The sequence below is a fragment of the Augochlora pura genome, chromosome 8, assembly GCF_028453695.1.
Source record: "Augochlora pura isolate Apur16 chromosome 8, APUR_v2.2.1, whole genome shotgun sequence".
Classification (NCBI taxonomy): Eukaryota; Metazoa; Arthropoda; class Insecta; order Hymenoptera; family Halictidae; genus Augochlora; species Augochlora pura.
In genome coordinates this window covers 1,739,149-1,758,138 of record NC_135779.1, presented here as the reverse complement: position 1 = coordinate 1,758,138, position 18,990 = coordinate 1,739,149, and the positions used below count along the sequence as shown (strand labels likewise).

The following is an 18,990-nucleotide window of genomic DNA, read 5'->3' as shown; positions in this document are numbered from 1 at the left end:
CGCGAGTAGATCGCGATCTCGCAGAAAACCTCTTTAAAGGCTTATCGGTTTCGGAAAATTGAGGTTGGCGGGCAGGTCACGCCAACCTTCTTTCTCCTGTTTCAGGAAATTAATCCGGCGAGCCGAGCCGGGCCGAGGCGGCATCGAGCGTCTCGCAAATCTTCGAACGCGACGCGCACCGCGGCTCGCGTTAATTCTGTTAAACGAAATCGCGGTCACGCCTCCGCCGTTTCCCCTCCGCTTTAACGCGACCACGCGGATTAGATTTCTTCGCGGGGCCTGTCGTGGGTGGAACTATAATTACCGGGGGCTCGAAAAATCAGATTACACCTCCGCGACCTAGCTACTCGCTTTGCTCCGCCGTTCGTTCGTTCGCTCGCTTCGGTGTCCAAAAGCCGAGCGGTGTATTCGCGAGCTGAATCCCTCTGAACGCGATCACGAAACGGAAAAATTATGGCGCCGATCTCTGTTACGCCCGGTTTTAAATCATTTCACGGCCCGGCTGTTCCCCGGACCGTGTTCATAATTTCCGGCTATGAAAAATGCAAACGCGCCGCGGCCTGGCTAATAATTAGTGTCACGCTCGGGGGCCGATTCCCGTCGCCTTTCTTAACCCCTTGCACCGCGATACCTTTCACGCTGCTTCGGTTTACCATTTATTTATCCTATAAATTCTGTTATTTTTGGAACTTTGAGAAGAGAAGAATCAAATGTGATTTCGAAGAAATTAATTATATTCATATATAGTAGAAATTGAAATGAATTATTTCTCTCGTCAGCAATATTTAAACATTCGAGTAATAAGCACACGATAAATACAAAATTCTTTTTTCTTCTAAAAAATTAAAGCGAAAAAATTCTAATCGTAGTAATTGTGAAGAAAATGGTACGGCAAGGGGTTAATGCCAAGCATAATTTAAAAAAAAAATCGACAGTTCTTTAACTTTTATTGGAGCACAATTAATTGCCCTCGTAGAACGCGTTAAACCGCTTCGCCGATTTTCATTCTTCTCCCGGGAGAATAGGAAACGTTTGTTCGAGCGGATCGCAAATTTTTCGCCGTTTTCGAAGTAGAATCGCGTATGGTAATTGAATTTGCGCCTTTCCGCGGCTCCGGGTAAATATTTGACCGTCTAAATCCGGCGACTCCCGCGTTAGGGTAGTTACACGCGAGCGCTAATATTCTCGGCAAAGCGATTCGAGGATAATTGCGTTTATTTAGCGGTGGAACGCTGTCATCGGACGGCGGAAGCGCGAGTAAACGCTTTTACGCGAAAAAGTCGAATCGGAGGAGAAATTGTCTCGCGTTTAGACATCAAAAAACGCGGAGGTCTTTCATAGATAGAAGAACGTCTCCCCTATCGCAGAATTTGTCTCGATCGCTCGGACAAATGAATCCCCAATTTCGCCGAAGCTCGGACGATTTTATCGAAGCGGACAATCGCCGTCCTCTTGCGAGCAGCAGTGGCTCTGGAACTATACTGTTCGAAATATGAGATAAATCGCTGCCGATTCGCTGGAAGACGATAAAGGGAATCTCGGGTTCCAGAATTTCCAGAAGAAACTCCGAACGAGAGAACGGCTCCGAAGAAGAAGCTCGATTACCAGGCGGTTTCATCCACGGAATCTCGAAGAACAGTAGTCGCGGCGGGGAGGGCAGCGAAAAACCCGTTGCTAGATAAGCGCAGACGGGGCGACCTCGCGATGAATCGACTCGGATCGCTCTGGATCCGTCTGGATCGCTTTGGATCGCAGGGCGACGAGCAGAGCCCCGGATCGCGAGCTTATCGGCCGATCCATCTCGCCGCGGTGTAATTGAAAGGCCGGCTCTCCTGGCCGACGACGCGAGACAAGCGAAACAATCCAACCCCTCCGTTCTCGCTTCGATCCTCCCAGCTTCGGGCTTCGTTAAGGAGAGACTCGCGAGAAACAAACCGAAATATTCTACCTAATAATAGCTCTTTAAACCCTGATGACTACGGTAATTTACAAATTATTTCCAGATGAGATAGAACAATTTTTAGTGGCACCTTAATATCGAGGGCAAAGGGTTAATACCAAATAATTGAAGGAACGCGATTTTTCACACTGAACTCGCAATGTTAACCCTTTTAGTGCCGAAAACTCGTCGAATGTAGTTTGATAATATTTCTGCAAGAGATTGCAAGGATTTTGTAATTTAAAAAGAAATTTAATAATTCATAAATTTTTTTTAATTAATTTGAACAATTTCAGAATTTAAAAAGAAAAATCGTTATTTTGTAAGAATATTAATAAAGCAATATTTTATTTCAAGTATAGCTAAGAACGGTACATCCTTCTTCGGCACTGAAAGGGTTAAGACCGTCGATAGAATCGCATCGTCGAGAGTCTCTCCTTGCCAGCGGCCAGGTGGTAGGCGGATCGAGGAGTTTTCCCGATGAGATTCGCCGGCCCCGCGGAATAATGACGTTTTACGAGCCGCTTAGCCGTCGTTAATTATCGCCTCGGGATGCCTCGGCGCACCCCGAGGGGCTCGAGGCGGGGCACCGTTTAACGGGGGACGCGCCGGTTTCCGCTGGGATCGCGCTCGATTAAACGGGACGACGGGACCCACCTGACTTCGCAATCGGTGGAACACGGACGGAAATTGGACCGTACGAAGCGGAAGCGAGGCGAATCCGTCATCCCGACGATGCTTTCCGTCGCGGCGGCTAAGATCCAGCTGAGCGTGGAAAGAAGCTGCGATATCGAGGACCATTAAAATATCGACCAATCATTCGCTTCGTCGCAAGCTCGCGTCGACGAACGTCGGTTTCCTGGAGAAAGCGGGGACGCGAATTTTTACGCGGACTTTGGAATTTTCCGAGTTCTTGCGTAAAAGAACGTCGATTTCCAAGAAAATCGATCTTTCGAGTTTTCGAACCCGAGAACAGGAGAACGCGGAACTTCACGCGGACTTTGGAATTTTTCCCGAGAGTTCGCGTGCTGCGTCGACGAAAGTCCTCGGATCCACGAAGGATCCCCTGCCCGACAAAGTGGCGCGTCAGACATGTCCACCGGAGAGCGCGCCGATTCTCAGATACCGAAGATCGAAGGAACCCCGGCAGGTTCGACGGTGACACGTGTACGTGTCCGTCCGTCCGTCCGTCCGTCCGTGGCGTCTGTCTCTGTACGTGTTTGGATGTACATCTGTGGGGGTGCGCGAAGGTTAACGGTGATCAACGTCGCGTGTGGCGTGTAACAATAATCGACCAATTACTTAACAGCTAGGTGCAAAGAACGTGGCAAGGCAGAGAGAGAGTAGAGAGGAAAGAAAAGGTGTTAAACACTACGTCGACCGGAGTGGGTGGGTGGGGGGGAGGAGTGAATGCGAGCGTGTGCCACGCGTGTGTTCCACAGGAGACAGCTATCCAACGAACAACCAAGGCAAACGGATCATCGATCTCGATTCTCGACCGACGCGGGTCGATGTGCGTGAATCTCTCGAGATGTAACAATATCGCATATATATATCTATATATGTTTGGGGGGAGAGATCGGTGTGAGGTGGAGAACGCATTGGAGGAAGGCGTGTGTGGGAGAGACCATCGGTGTGTCACCGTGTCACCGCGTTTTCACCGTGTCACCCTGTGTATATACATATATATATTATATAGCAACGACGAAACCCGAGACCGGTTTCCGCTCGGACTCTCGATCGGAGGGCTCGTTTTTCTTGGAACCCGGGGCTCACGCACGATTTCACCGGGCAATCGTTTTCACCCTCTTCGCACTTCCTACACCCTACTACATACTCCCTAAGCCCTGGCTCTCTACGCGACGCATCGATGCTCCTCTAACATGCTAATCGGGTCACTCCCCTGTTTCGTCGCGGGGTGGGTGCGACTTCCGGCGATCTTGTTAACCCCTTGCACTATAGCTCGTTCCATGCTACGACGATTAACACTTATACTTAATAATTTCCCTAATAGAATTGGACGATTTTTTTTCCTATATATTGTCTTCATTTATAACAGAAGAATTTATTTTTAAGAAATTAATAATATTCATGTTTAGTAGAGATTGCATAAAATCTCCACTCGGCTGCACATTGGCACTCGGTTCAACTATACATACAAAATAATTTTCCTGACTTCTACTATTCCTGTTTAATATAACAGAGTGCGTATACAATTGATCCTTGTGATTTGAACAATTTTAATAATTATTTTTAAGTGATCTAACAATTTCAGTATAGCCTACCAATTTTACCTAAAAATCACCGCTCGAGTGCAAAGGGTTAAACTGCGGATCTCTTAAATTACTTCTACGAATATCATAAATCAATGGTATACAATATTTAAATTATTTATTATTACTGAAACTTATTTATTATTATTTATCTATACTTTAAATCAACGTTGCAATATTAAAGTAACGGCTTAAATCGCGGCGATTTTAAAATTCATTGAACACTCCTCCGTGAACAATTTTATAAAAAAAGGAATGCAATATTTTTCTGCAATCATAAGAATCTTAAAAATGTCCTTTTTTAATGCGAAAATTTCTTTTCGGTTTATAACAGAGTCCGCAGTCGGATCGCCGCGAAGAAACGGGAGACCTCGATGAATTAATTGCAAAGGAACGAGCAGCCTTCTCCACGAGAGATTCATGCTTTTCGGAGCTTGTCTTCCCGGTAAGAAAAATATGGTAACCGCGGGTACGGTCAACTTCCGCGGAGTGAAATTACACGGGCGTTGATTAAATAGGTCGTTTAATAAAACCGGCGGCATGAATTTTTCCGGGAAAATGACCGGCTCCGTGTGTGCGCACCGGAAATATTTAACTCGGAAACGGAGACCCGGGGTCTTTAATATTAAATGTCCGCCGGCTTACCGTTCCATTGCGCGTGTTTCGCGACACGTGTATTTCTTTAACCCTTTCGGTACGTGCATAATACCACGCCGAAAATTCGCACACGAGTCAGTCCTTCTTAATATAATATAAAGATTGTCCTAAGCATTAAATGAAATAAATGTGCTCGATAAAACAGTGTTTTTTTGTTAAACAAAAAATATTGCTTCCAGCTTTAATATTAAAGGATATGAAATTCTGTTATTTATACAGGTCAGCACGTGGACGCCGAATATACATCCGGCACTCGTGCCGAAAGGGTTAAACTCGCAGCTGTGGAATCGATTGCGATCTTCGCGAAGCGTGATAAGTAAAATTATTATTTCCAAATTAATTATCGAAGCGATTCTACTCGTAAAGATTATCTAACAATTGTGTCGCGACTCTAGGGGAGGCGTCGAAATCTAAACCTTCGCGTCGGAATCTAAAAGTTCGTGTGTGAGCGTGTGTGCGTGTGTATTTCGTCGGCAGGAGGGGATGATACCGTGGGTCGGCGCGGCGGGACGGTAAGGGGGGATTGGACGGCAAGGGGAAAGTGGCGGTGGACGAAGAAATATAGTGGGGTAAGGGGTGGGGTGGGAGGGACACTTGAAGAATACTTGAAGTATGTGACCGAAGCTGGCAAACAGCGATATAAAAGCGCACAAAACAATACGAGATTCAAGATTATATATATATAGATACGTATAGAGAGAGAGGGTGAGTCAAGAGACAAGGAGTGTGTGCGTGTGTGTAACCGCGATGGAAGTGGCGCGAGAGATATACACGTATACATATATATATATCATGTTCGCCGGTTTCCATCAATTATCATCGTCATCATCATCATCATCATCATCATTGTGATTATCATCATCATAATCAATCATCTGTATAGAATAATACCGTCTTTTACTTTTCGTCAGGTTATCGCCCGCGTTCATTGATAAACCATATATACATATATATATCTCTCTCTCTCGTTCTTTCTCTCACTCACTCACTCGCTTTCTCTTTCTCTTTCTCTGCTTTTTGCTACGTCACGTGGATTCAATTAGTAAAAGTAATCGGCGGCGAGGAGATCCAAGGGGTTTCAAGGCGTGTGTGTCGCGTCGGGATCGATCGTCGGATCCCCAGCGATCCTACAATCGCCGGCCCACACGTCAGTCTACCGAGATTCCATCGATACCTCGAGAATATTGCAAACTCTCGCTTACCGCGACCTGTTCTTCATTTCTTTTTTCCCTGCGAATTACGATCGTTCGATGCAACGACAACATTTTCGTGGATTGGTTCGGTCTACCAATTGGCGAAACGTTAAAATATTCTGCGAGCTCAGGGGAGTCTCCAGGCATTGAGGATTTTATTAAGAATAAATTAAAGCGGAAAGAGGCGATTCAAATGAGAGAAATTTAGGCAGATTTTTTATTATTTAGATAGACTTTTTAGTAGAACTTTTGGCAAATGGACCCTTTCCCTTTTAACCCCTTGCACTATCACCCCTTTCATGCTGCGTCGATTAGCATTTATCTATCGCTAATATTTTCTTTAATAGAGATTTATTATCTTTATCTACCGTACGTATTTAAAATATATTTTACTGTCTTTATATACTAGGCTTTGATATAACATGAGAATTTATTTTTATTTAGATACAGAATAAATTAATAATATTCATATTTATTAGATCCAGAATCTTTATCACGAGCCTGACTCGTTATTATGGCGCAAGGGGTCAACTCCGTTCCTTAAACTTTAACAACAAGAAAATCAAATATACTATCAATCTAAAATAAATAATAATATATTGAATTACAGTGCAAGGGGTCCACAGCCAATAGAATACAATAACGTTCCGCGATTCCTTCGATTTCAGACCTTAATAATCGTCCGATTGGCAAACCCGATGCTGAAACGCTCTAACAACGTCTTTCGAGATCAGACCGCGTGCAAACTTGTACATAGGATATCCGGACAGGGTTTTACAGGACGTTTCGAGACAGGTGGCGGTGTTTATATACCTGCGGGATTATAAATCGGGGTGCGGAATTAATCGGGACCAGCGAGAATGAGAAGAGAATAATGTTGCAACGAGAAGAGGCAAACGGCTCGCGTTACTGTCATAATAAAAACGCCGGACAAAAAACGGTTTGGTGAGAGATCGAAAGCAGCATTTCTCTATCCTAAGACACATACGTGAGTAATAAAAGAGGTAGAAGCATGGGCCTTTCATTAATACCTTCGACTTCGCCTAGACAAAAGCGTGCGACTACTATTTACATATATAATATAATGATATAACAATCAGATAGAGATACGTACGTACATGTACAGGAGTGTTTTTGTGCGTGTCGTATGTTTGCGCGTGTTATGTATGTCTCTGCTGTGTGTGTGTGTGTGTCGTTTGTGTGTGTCTGTACGTCTTTCGATTCGTGTAACATGTGCGCGAGACAATATACATGGATATTTAATCTGTGTCGTATTGATGTACTTTGGAAACTTCGGAAGATGCAAACGGTCATGTATGATACAGTATATATATACACATATACATATGTATGTATGCTGGTGAGAATGTACGTATGTACGTATGTATGTATGTACGGCATCGTGATGTTTGCGTTGGCTTGCGACTCGCTCGATCGAAACGAATAAACGATACTAACAATATAGTCTTCTCTGCTTTTAGCTAACTATACAGGAAAAGCAAATCTGTCGGGAAGTTTAAAAAATTAGTGGACGGTTTTCGTATAATGTATATAATATGCTCTGAATTATGTGAAATTGGAATAAGGGGAGTCTGAACAAATATTATTGATTTCTAGTTAAAATTCGACTGTAAAGGGTTAATTCACATTCTTTCGCGATTGCGGAGATTCGAAGCTTTCTAAAGGTAAATTATTCGAAGCTCTAAAGTAACGATGCTTCAATTAGATTTCAATTAGATCTCAATTAGATTTCAATTCGATTTGGATTATCAGATTAGATTTTGATTAGACTATATTTCGATTAGGCAAGATTTAATTAAATCCCTCGAATCACAATCGTGTAAACCGAGAGTCGCAGCAGCTGTCCGCCGCGCTCCTTCGACCCGCGTGTTAAGGGCTCGAGCCGACTGGACCGGGGCGGACAGCCGAGACAATCGGTAGATTCCTTTGAACGTCTCTTTAAAAAAGAACGCTCGCGACTAATTTATCGCGAAGGCAGCGATAAAAGACGAAAGACAGCGATGATGACAGCAATGTGAGGAAGCGTGTCGCAGGCCAACACCGCGGCTGGATTAGTAAAGACGACTAGAAACCACAATTAAACGCGAGCGAGTGTCGCGGGTTATGTGTGTGTGTGTGTGTATATTTGTGTGTCGTGTGCGTGAGAGCTAGGCCTCTCGAGAAGTCGCGAACGCAGGTCTGAGCTTGGAAAGATCAACTCGGTAGACAAGTAGACGGTAGACAGGCAAAAGTCGCGTCTCTACTGTGGTAAGTTTGTTAGTTGACTAGAGCGACGGCTGTAAGGCGCATGTAATATGGTGGACGCTGTACGGTCCCCCATATCTCTGTGTGGAATCAGGCCGCCTTTAGGTGCGCCGGCCTTGAAACGCCTTGGGGAAACTCGTCGGAGAGAGAAGAAAGGACACAAGAGTGGAGGTATCGACTTCTTTCGTTTTTATGTTGTTCTTTTCTGTTTTTCTTTTTTCTTTTTTTTTACCTCGACTGGTTAGAAAAGTAGTAATAATAGCGTCGGAAAAAACGAGGTGTGACAAAGTTTCATCAAATCAAATGGGCAGCATCTCCCGAGGGTCTCCTCCGCGACCGGAAGTGGCGGCAGCCGGCCCACCGGGTGCACCTTGTGTCCGCCGCTGTATTTGCTTCTCCGATTTCGTCCCGCGAACGAAAAAATTCGAGACGAGGGCGACGATCCCCTCTTTGACGAATTGCGGCAAAATAGACGCGAGAAAAAATTGATTCGATGCGAATATCTCCACCGATCGGATCTTTACGCGACAGAAAATCGCGAGACGGAAAATCGCTCGAAAAAGCGACGATTTTAACGAATTAAGCAATCCTTCGATTTTTACGAATTCTCCCAGATTTGAAATCGCGGACCCCAGATACGTAACATGGAACCCCACGGTACAACTGATAAATTAACGTGAATCGTTGTTTTCAATTCGGTAGACAGCGGCGGACACGTGACAAGCGGCGCGGGCGCGCCGGGCTGCCTTATAACCAATGGGAGCTAAATAATGATAAAATGCGGAATGCTAGCTAGTAAAAATGCAATAGCTCGTCTAACAACTACGAGAACTAACACCATTGGTTATATTATGGTATGTATGTACGTGTCACTGGCACATACTCAGCGGCGGACAAGCGCGCCGACCGGATGCCCGGTTCGATCTATCGTTCGAGACCGGAGACTCGCTCCGGCGCGATTACATAAAACGATGATCTCTACCGAACGTGAATCGCGTGAACTGCTCGACAACGAGCTAGTTTCAACAGAGATCGGGTAAGCGATCGGCGATCTCGTCCGCGCTGCTCTCAAAGTATCTCTTCTCCAAAATGCTGCACTTCATTAGGGATGCCACATTCCATTTACATTGACGAAGCTTTCGAGAAAAGGTCTCTCTCACAGACTCGCGCGATCATCACTCTCTCGCTCACCTTACAATCTAACACGGCGTCGGCCGCGCGGACGTCGGCCCAGCTTCCTGGATCCGATCGGATCCGATCTGGTGCGATCCGATTATGCCGATCGAGGATCCACGGAGTCGGACGCCCGCGCGGTCGACGGAAATGTCACCTGGGATAATGACGGGATCGCTCGATCGCCTTTGTCGACTGCGAACAGCGCGTTCTGTGAACGCTGTTCAATTTTCAACGCGACGACTGATTTAAAGATCGTCCTGGAATGGTACCCCGTTCTCTAGATCTCGCGTCTATTATTAATCCATTCGCGTCACAAAGAAAAGTCAAAAATTCGTTCTTATCATTTCTTTTTACTGTATTTAATGCGGTAAGCGCCACGCACTGGTCCCTAGATTTTCCGTTCGGGCCGCGTCGGTCCCTAAATTATCCGTTCGGGACGCGTCGGTCCCCACAGACACCGACGACAGATTTTTCGTTCTCCTATCGCGGCGAATGTGTCAGTCCTTGCCTACTCGCGAGACTGAGCATTTCAATTATGCGATATCGGTTTTCGTTTGGTCAATTTGGACCGAAAAGTCTAGCGTCGGTTCCTAGGGACCGGCGCGTGGCGCTTGACGCGTCAAATTTTAATGGCAGGCCTGTTATAAATAACACGCGTTCATTAAAACAAGACCATGGAATTTCGATGGTACAAACGAGTCGCGGTGAAATTTGATCAGGTACCATTTCAAGATCGTCGTTCGACCGCGGATTTCGTTCGACGTGAAAATTCCACACGGCGGAATAATCCGCGAAGGAAAGATCGCGCCGGACGGTTCACGATACGCGTCGAATCGACCCGAGCCGCGCAGGGTTAAGTTAGTCAACATTCGCAACCCCGTTCCAGGGGATTTATTGCGAGCGATCGCGTGCCGATCCCGTCAACTCCCGTCGATCACTTAAATGCTAAAAAGCGATGGCAACGGTCCGCGATAGTTGTCGCCGCCGCGAGGCGACGCGCCATTTGCAATGCAAACTGCGAAAACACGGCGCGCCATTGTCGCCCCCGTTCGTCTCTCTCTCTCTCTCTTTCTCTCTCTTGCTCTCTCTCGTCGCCGCGTGACGAACGAGGGGACTCGCGTCTCAAATTATGCGCTCGCGGTACCGAAGGCCGCTTTTCCGCGATTTATCGGCCTACGCGAGCAAACTTTCCATTGTCCGATTCGGCCGTCGTATTTCCACGCGGAACGCGTGCCCGGCATCGGTCGCATTGTCGACGGAGAGCAGTCTTGTTCCAAACGTTAGCTCCGCGATTTCGTTGATACTTTGATCGATTGTCCTGTCGTTGGAATGAACAACCCCTTCGGGGACGATACATCGCCAGTTGCAAGGGAAAAGATCTCAAGTGCGGCGTGTATTTGGAAGAACATGAAGTCTTTTAGAAGCCTTTTAGAAGTCGTTTAGAACACAAAGCCTTGAACAAGCTTTAACCCTTTCGGTAGGAGCACTCTATCCATCGTGGCGCTCTTATTATACGAGACGCTGCGCTGAAAATTTGCACACGGCCAGTCCTCCTTTATAGAAAGATTGTCCTAAGCGTTAATAGGACGTCAACTGGAGCATAAATCGACTAGGTCTAAATCGAGTCCTAAAAATCGAATAACCTTGTGAATTGAGATTGCTGATCCCACGATCGACGCCACTGATCGACACTGATCGAGAAAAAGAGCGCAACGAGCCTAAATCGACCAGTCCTAAATCGAAGAACGAACCCCAAAAAATCGAACAGTTTCGTGAATCGAGATGCCATGATCGAGCGAAGTCAACCGGAGCATGAAGCGTGATCCCTTATCGTCGTCGGGCTTTCCACGCGGCCGGAAGTCGTGAAATGGCGCGGCCAATCGTGGCCGATCGGCCGAGAGAAGAGAAACAGGCGGAGGACAGCCATCGAAGGGCGATAACGGCGTTTAATTAATCCCCGGCGACTGGGTGAGCGGTGCGCGCGGGTCCGGGGACAGAGCGACGCCTGACGCGACTGCAGGACGGGACTTCCTCCTGTCAGGATCGCGCCGGGACCACGGGAACGGTGCCGTTATTGCTAACCGGCGACGTCTTTTATTTGATTTGCGACTTCGCGTTCGGTAATTTGTTTGCCCCATTGATTGCGTTACCGGCGCTCCGCTCGGCTCGGCTCGGCTCGGCTCGGCTCGGCCTTTCGACAGTCGTCACGGCGTCGAGACTGCTCGCCGGGTCGCAGGAAATGGTTCAATTAACTTCCCGTTTGACGTCTTTAATAAATTCCCGTGCGCCTCGTCGGCGCTTTTAAAGACCGCTTCGCGGACAGGAATCTTCCCAGGAAATTGTTTAATCAACTTCGATGCCCTTCGCTCGCTCCTCTCCCGCACAATTTCTGCGCGACGGCGGCGCGCTTTATCGGCTTACTTTCTGCCCTTCCGAACTCGTCACCGAGTCTCTTCGTTTCGGAAGAATTTCCTGCGCTCGCGGGTCGTGGAGCGTTCGGCGTCCGTTTTCGAAACGCGGCTCGGTTCTGTTGGTTAAATTCGGTCCGTCAGTGGTGGCGTGTTTCGTTCCGAGTCCCTTCGTGCGGTAAAAAATGGACGCGCTCTAATTATTACTTCGACAGCTTGTTTCAGGCCGCCCTCCGGCTTCGTTTTAAAAAGTTTGATTAAAGCGTCGGCGCCACGGTGTTTCCTTGTTAGATACGGCTCTCTCTCGATTTATGAGCAGCCTGGGAGCCGAGAACTTCTAACAGGAATTGCCGCGGCAGAGAATCCTTCGGAGACTTCGGATAAGATTGTCGAAAGAAACAGCGCCGATCGAGTGCAGAAGATACGAAAGAAATTGTTCCGAAATAAGCAACCGTTCCTTGCTAAATAAATCGATGAACGAGTTTGTCGCAAAAATACGTCTCCTAGTTTTCGGCCGCGATCTCTCGCGCAGCGACGACTTGGAAACTCGTCGAAGTTTCGAGCAGCGCTGACCGACGCGACGGAGTTCGACGACCAATTTCTCGGGGACGGGGTGGTACTCGCGAGCTCCCACGGGGAACCGGAAGAGTCCTTCCTCCGTCGGCGAAAGAAGTTTCGCGAGCCCGGACTTCGAATCGGCTCTCGGAATTGTTTATCGGCATGGGTCGTCCCCCGATTTCGGGGGGAGGGGCAAAGTTTTCGAGAAGTCTCGCGGTAAGTGAATTAGATTTTCCGGCTGCATGTTTTATTTACCATCCTCTCCGGGTACCTCTGCGGCCAACTTCGAGTCGAGATTTCTTTTCCGAGGGAACCCTGTCTCTCTCTCTCTCTCTCTCTCGATTCGAATCGGGGTCCTCTCTCCACTTAGGGTATTAGCTCCAACTTTGCCTCGAGCTATTCGATTGATCCCGTCAGCGTTTTGCCCCTCCCGGCTTCCCGGCCGATTAATTTCTTCGGGCCTTTAATAGTTTCCGATTGCGCTTCCGTGGCTAAGCGAGTGCTTTGTAAATTCCTTGACGGAAGCAATTAGCTCCCCGTGCTATTCCGTCTCTTCGTCGAGCCGAAAAGTCCCTGGAGAGTAGATGGAAGTCGAGCAGCGACGACGACGGCTGCGACTTTTTGAATTCTTGGCAGAATTCTGTCCGTGGCAAAGTGACGCGTAGCTGATAGATAACGTAATATACATCACGGTACCGAGTGCAAAGGGTTGAAATCTGCAGCTAGAACGATGAAACAATTCCACTGCGAAACAGTTCATCGATTTTTCCAAGATCGCTGAAGGACACAAGGCCTGAACAAGCAACATAACCTCACAAACACCAACCTAACACCGTTTAAGAAAAACAAACTTGTCACTTGACAGTGGAATTTGACAGCTAACCAAAGACAAGCTATCATCCATCAGAGCGACTCGAGTGGTGCCTGAAAGCTACAGATCGCCGACAAGATGGCGGCCACGGCGGACCGAGTCAGCGGCAGGCGGTCGTCTAAATCAGAGATCTAAATCGGGCTCGATCATCGTCAGCTGGACAATGGAGGACGTTCGCGTCGCCAGCAGCCGCGGCGTCGCGACGGTCGGTGGCGGCCGGGTCGCGCCGATATATATACTATTGGGTTAGACCGGTGTGTCCGTAGGAGCTTGATGAAGTGCACTTGGCTGTGCTTGACGCAAAGACGCTGAATATGCAAGCTCGCCGGATGCCGGCTGTCGCCGCGATGTATTACTGCGGATCTTATCCAGACCGTTGTCATCCATATTGAAACCGATTTGCATTTCAAACATTGCTACACGCCGGACCCCGCGAGCACACACTCTCCCTCTGTCGCTCACCGTCACGACTTTTCTATTTCCACGGCCGCTGCGTGCCGTTCGCATAAACCATCGGCGATAGCGGGTCGCGATCTCTTCGGCCATTCTGCTCGAAGAACGCAAATGCTCGCGTTCGCTTAGGTTTCGATGTCCTCTTTTGATTCCAGCATTGAACGCGTTATTCTTTAAATCATTGATTCGGAGGATCTTCGCGACCACACAGCTTCGATTGTCTTTTTTCTTTTATTCGATGAAATGCCAGGAGATCGGGATCTCTGTGTCCATGACTCCGACTTCGAAATGATAGCAACAATTTTAAGCTCCAACATCGAATAGCATTGTCGTTCGCGCCGGAACTGTCACCGGCAACGACCAATAATCGTCGTCGATAAAGAAAGAAAAAGAATCTCCGTTTCTCGCTCGAGATCCAATTCTGCTTCCCAGCCAATAAGAATAATTGAAAATTTGCCGCGCCAGACCCTTCCTTCACGGGCTAATCCCGGGCTTAAGCAAGACGGCGAAACTAATCCGATCCTCGTAGGGGGGACAAAGAGAAATGCGGAGATCCGCGGAGAGTAATTGTCCGCGCGCATCATCGACTCCCGATTACTCGCGCCGGGCCGCGGAGATGATCGCCTGCGATCCACAATCCACGATCCACGACCCACGATCTACGACTTACGATCTACAACCTAAGATCTACGATCTCCAACGTACGACTTACAAGAAGCGATCGTTATGCGACGAGATGATCACCTTATGAATCAAGGGACAGAGAGCCATTGTGCGGCACGAGAAGAAGCTTCGAGGATCCCGGCGTCCCTTTCATCGGCTAAGTCGGACGCCTCCATCTTACATATTACCCGAAAGAGGAGCAATCTCTTCCTATTCAACGACCTGTGCCCTTTCCCTCCTTTCTGCGTCTCTGCGAGCCGTAATTCACGGCGCGCGGCGTTTTCGCGCGGACCGTGTCACCGCGCGGCGTTTTCGCACGCGCGGACGTAGCCTCGCGGGGAGAAAAGTAGTCGGCGCCAAGAACAGCGTCGGAGAAAAGAAGTCAGCGTCAAGAACAGCGTCGGAGAAAAATTGGCGAAACTCGGTGGGGAACAAGACCGCGATAATTCTCGGCGCGGAACAAGACTGCGATAATTCTCGGCGCGGAACAAGACTGCGATAATTCTCGGCGAGGAACAAGACTGCAACTCTCGGCGAGGCTCTCCCGGTTCACGGGGGAAGCCCGGCCGACGACAATGCCGCCGCGTTTATTAGACGCTCGAGAGCAGACCGCGCGACCTGGAACGTGCGTTACCGTTGCCATCGCGCTGGAAAAAGAGAAGGCCGTCGCGTCGAGCGGCAGAGCGCAGCGCATCGATCACGGCTCTCTTCCTCTTGGTCGATCGACGCTGCGCTCTGCCGCGCCGACTGGCCGGTTACGGCGTCGCGTCGCGACGTCCGCGTCGCCCGGATGTCTTTAAACAAGTCTGATCAATTTTAAATTGAAATATTAATGTATATATATATTGTAAAAAGATACGTTCGAAAATTCTTGGCAATTATTTGAAAGCTGTGAATCGACTTTGGACTTTGAAGTCTTGAAGCGTCATCATCGAAGGCTTCAAAGTTCCTGGGATTATTGTGACGAGCTTTCGAATAATTGTCGAATTGTTCTTTCCGTTCGTATTCGACGCGTCGAAGCCGAAAGAAAAGCTAGTTCTCGCAAAATCTCCGAATCAATGGGTCACCGTTTCTAGAAACAATGGAAATGCGTATTCATCCTGGCGACGGGGATTTCGTTCGGCATCTGCGGCTTAATTCTATCAGTATTATCTGGGGTGGGTTGACAGGGGTGGCTCGCAGCCTAAGGGCGACGTGAGCTTACCTTGCTTCCCCTTTCGTTAAATATGATTTCCACGTCGAGGATTGGCCCGAATTGCTGGAACACAGAAAAGCCGGTTAAAACGGAGTCTCACTACGATCGCCGGCGCGGGAATAGATTGGTCGCGAGTCGCGGAAAATATTCGCGAAGGGTCGAACACGCGGAAAACGAAAACTCGACGTTTTCCGAAGGAAATCCGCGCGCGATTACGGCCGACGATTACGCGGAAGCCGGCGCGAGTAAACGTAGCCGGGAAACGGCTCGAACACGGGGGCGATCGAAAGTTTCGCGGCGAGTTCGGGCTGTTATGAAATTTTTAATTGGCTGAATTTGAAAGTTCGAAGTTCGGAAACTCGGCGGAATGTTCTTTACCGGCCCCGCTCGATTTTCCGTCGCTTCTCGCGCGAGCCAATCTACCGACGATATAGAGGCCGCTGTTCGAGAATCTTCGGAATTATTATATTTACTGAACTACCTCTCCGTAGTGGAGAGCATTCGATCCGCGGGAGTTATAATTAAACTGCGGCTTCCACGCGCTTACGAAGACCTTCGGGGGAAATAGGATGCGAGAAGTATGATAGAATTACCGGCGCTTTTCTTTTCGAATCGAGATTAGAGCATTTTAAGGGTAAAATAGAAAGTAGTAAAATAGTAGCAAATAAATAATAATAAAAAAGAAAATGAAAAATAAAGAGAGAGATGTCGAGACCGTCGCAAAGTGGTCCGACTCGAAGAATTCAGTGACAAATTATAATAACTTCTGAATTTAAAATAAATTCAGAGGTAAAAATATTGCATATGAAATTTTCACTAAAAATAATTGAAAACTAGCAACTTTTGATAAATATTGTAATTAAATATTTGAAGACGCACTCGCGACTGTCGTTGACGAAAGACGAGGAGAAAGATAAGGAGGAAGGACGTAGGGGATGATACTTACCCCAAACATTGCCCTGAGATCAGGGTCTCGGAAACGGAAAGGTATATTGCTGACGTGAAGGCGTTTCGGCTGTCCTTTGAGGTCCGTGCCTTGCGTCGCGGTCGCCGGTGTGGTCGCGCCCGATGTGACAGGTACCATGGTAGTGCCCTCGACGGCGATTCCGCCTTCGGGGCTGGTCTCGTTGCCAGCGGGCGTCGGTGCCGGTTGCTGGCCGCCGCCGCCTGCGGCCGCGGCCGCTGCTGCCGCGACTGCTGCCTGGAACACCTCCGACTAGCAGAGAAAACAGAGAACTGGTCAGTAAAAATTCATCGCCAAAAATTATCGACGCGAGATTGGTTCGATTCGCTTTTCGTCTCGAATCAAAACGTTCCTCTAATTTTCTCGCAATTATTTTACTATTCAAAAGAATCGTAGGAAAGCAGTTAACCCCCTTGCTCTACCACTCCTTTTACAACAAATATTATATATTCATTTCGCATAAAAAAAAAGGGGAAGGAACCGATGGGACACCCTAATAGTAGACTCGTAGATCTCGCAAGTAGTGCAGTCCGTAAATGGTCGGCCGCACGGCCGAGCTTATCTCGGTCGCGCTACTAACCACGCTAAGTGAACAGGGACTGCGTATAGTCAGACGCAGCTGCTCTGCTACCTGCTCTCTTGCTCTACTGCTACATATTGCTACACGTATGCGTAAGTGGAATTTCTGGCCGTGCCACTGCCATGCCATGCCGCGCCGCGCGGCAACTTTATCACGGCGTGCGGCCGACCAGTAGTTTCGTAGCTAGAGGGCCCAAGCCCCGCGTACCTTACCGGAACTAAAGCAATTTCAACCACGCTCGCCGTGCTATTAATAAACACTTAGTCGAAGAAGATATTCGAACTTGCCGCCACTGGCGAACAATTCCGAGCGCCGACGCCGGGAAGACTGCGATTAATTCTGCAAGGACGCGAGCACTTAACGGGATAAACGGGGTGCCGTCCTCCATATTTATGGGGGTTTTCTGGTCACTTGAAAAAATATTTGTCGCTGTTGTTGCATAGCGTTTTCTATTTATTTTCTTGTTTTTAGTATAAAAATGTATGTAGTATCATATTAATACGTAACGTTTTATTTTATAATCTACTCTTTGACAACGCCAAATCGAACAATACAATTTTAGATTTCTGTGCCATTGACTGATAAGATTGTTCAAGAGCTTTCTTACTTACACAAGTTTTACTCTAGACGATTCTTTTATTCCACACAACTCAACAATTCCAAATCTACGAAAATCATATCATCAATAAACCGCATTTACCTAATTACAATTTAATCGAACAATGACAAATCTGACAACGATCCTAATCAAACAGCGTCGGAAGGATCTTCTCTATCTTCACATTAAAATGATCGATCTCAGAAGCAAGCCTGATGATAAGTAGAACAATAGCTAGCTAAGTTGGCGAAGGTTGCGTCGCAGCCGCAGGGCCAAGGAATTAAACGACAACGTAATTAAGCATAACAAGGCGCAGCTGCAGACGGATGGCAGACTGTCGGGTCCCCGAAAGTCGTCGTTCCGAGAGAACAAGGGTGCTTGTTCGAATCGAACTTTCCACCCCCGCAGCAAATTGTCCCGGAAGTTGGCGGAGGCGTGGTCCGCAAGTTCGGGATCTCGACTGATTCGAGGAGAAATTCATTTCTCGATCCATCGCGTCGATGCGGCGGACGGGATGAAATTTAGATGCGACGCGAGAGAGAGAGAGAGAGAGAGAGAGGGGGTGGTTCATGGTGGAGAAAGAAGAGAGAGAGGGTGGATGAAAGTGGAGAAAGAGAGAAAGACAGCTTTTGGGGTGGATGGTGATCGTAGGCTGCGTAGTGGTTGAAGACGGAAAGAGATAGAAAAAGGGTGGTTGAAGGTGGAAAAAAAGAAGACAGCTTTTCGGGTGCATGGTGATCGCAGGCTGCGATGGCAGTTCACGGTGCAACCAACGATGCAAGCAACGGTGCAGGGAACGGCAGGCTCACGAATTATTCATCAACCATCGACGTCTGCCGATACCGGAAGGGATCAAGGGGTCCGACGAGAGCGTCGACGCCGCGTTTCGCCGCGGGAACCTTGTTTCGCGGTCGGATTAAAAGTTTTTCCTCGAGCCGGCAAGACAAAGGAGGCGCGGCGCGGTGCGAGAGGAGCGAGGCGCGGGTGGGCGTCGAGGGCCAGGGGTCGGTGAGGACCGCGCAACCCTCTCGGCCGCCATTCTTCCGGCCGTGCACTCGCGTGTGTCCTCATCTTTAACGATTTTCCACCGGAAACGATGGCGTCATTGAAATTTTTTGCCCTTTCCGCCCTCGCCGTGCCCGACCCTCTTAACCCGCGACACACACACACCGGCCTCTCTCTTTCTCCTCTTCCTCG

At 48.1% G+C, this 18,990-nt stretch overlaps 1 protein-coding gene across 1 annotated transcript in view; it reads right to left on the bottom strand.

Moving 5' to 3' along the window:
* The window catches only part of LOC144474452 (RNA binding protein fox-1 homolog 2), a 164,208-nt gene that overhangs the window by 74,755 nt on the left and 70,463 nt on the right, over nt 1-18,990 (bottom strand). Inside the window, exons 2-3 of the mRNA XM_078189297.1 lie at nt 16,598-16,867; nt 15,661-15,714 (exon numbers count right to left, since the gene is read on the bottom strand). Of these exons, the coding sequence (XP_078045423.1) occupies nt 15,661-15,714; nt 16,598-16,867 (324 nt within the window). The remainder of the gene's footprint in view (nt 1-15,660; nt 15,715-16,597; nt 16,868-18,990) is intronic.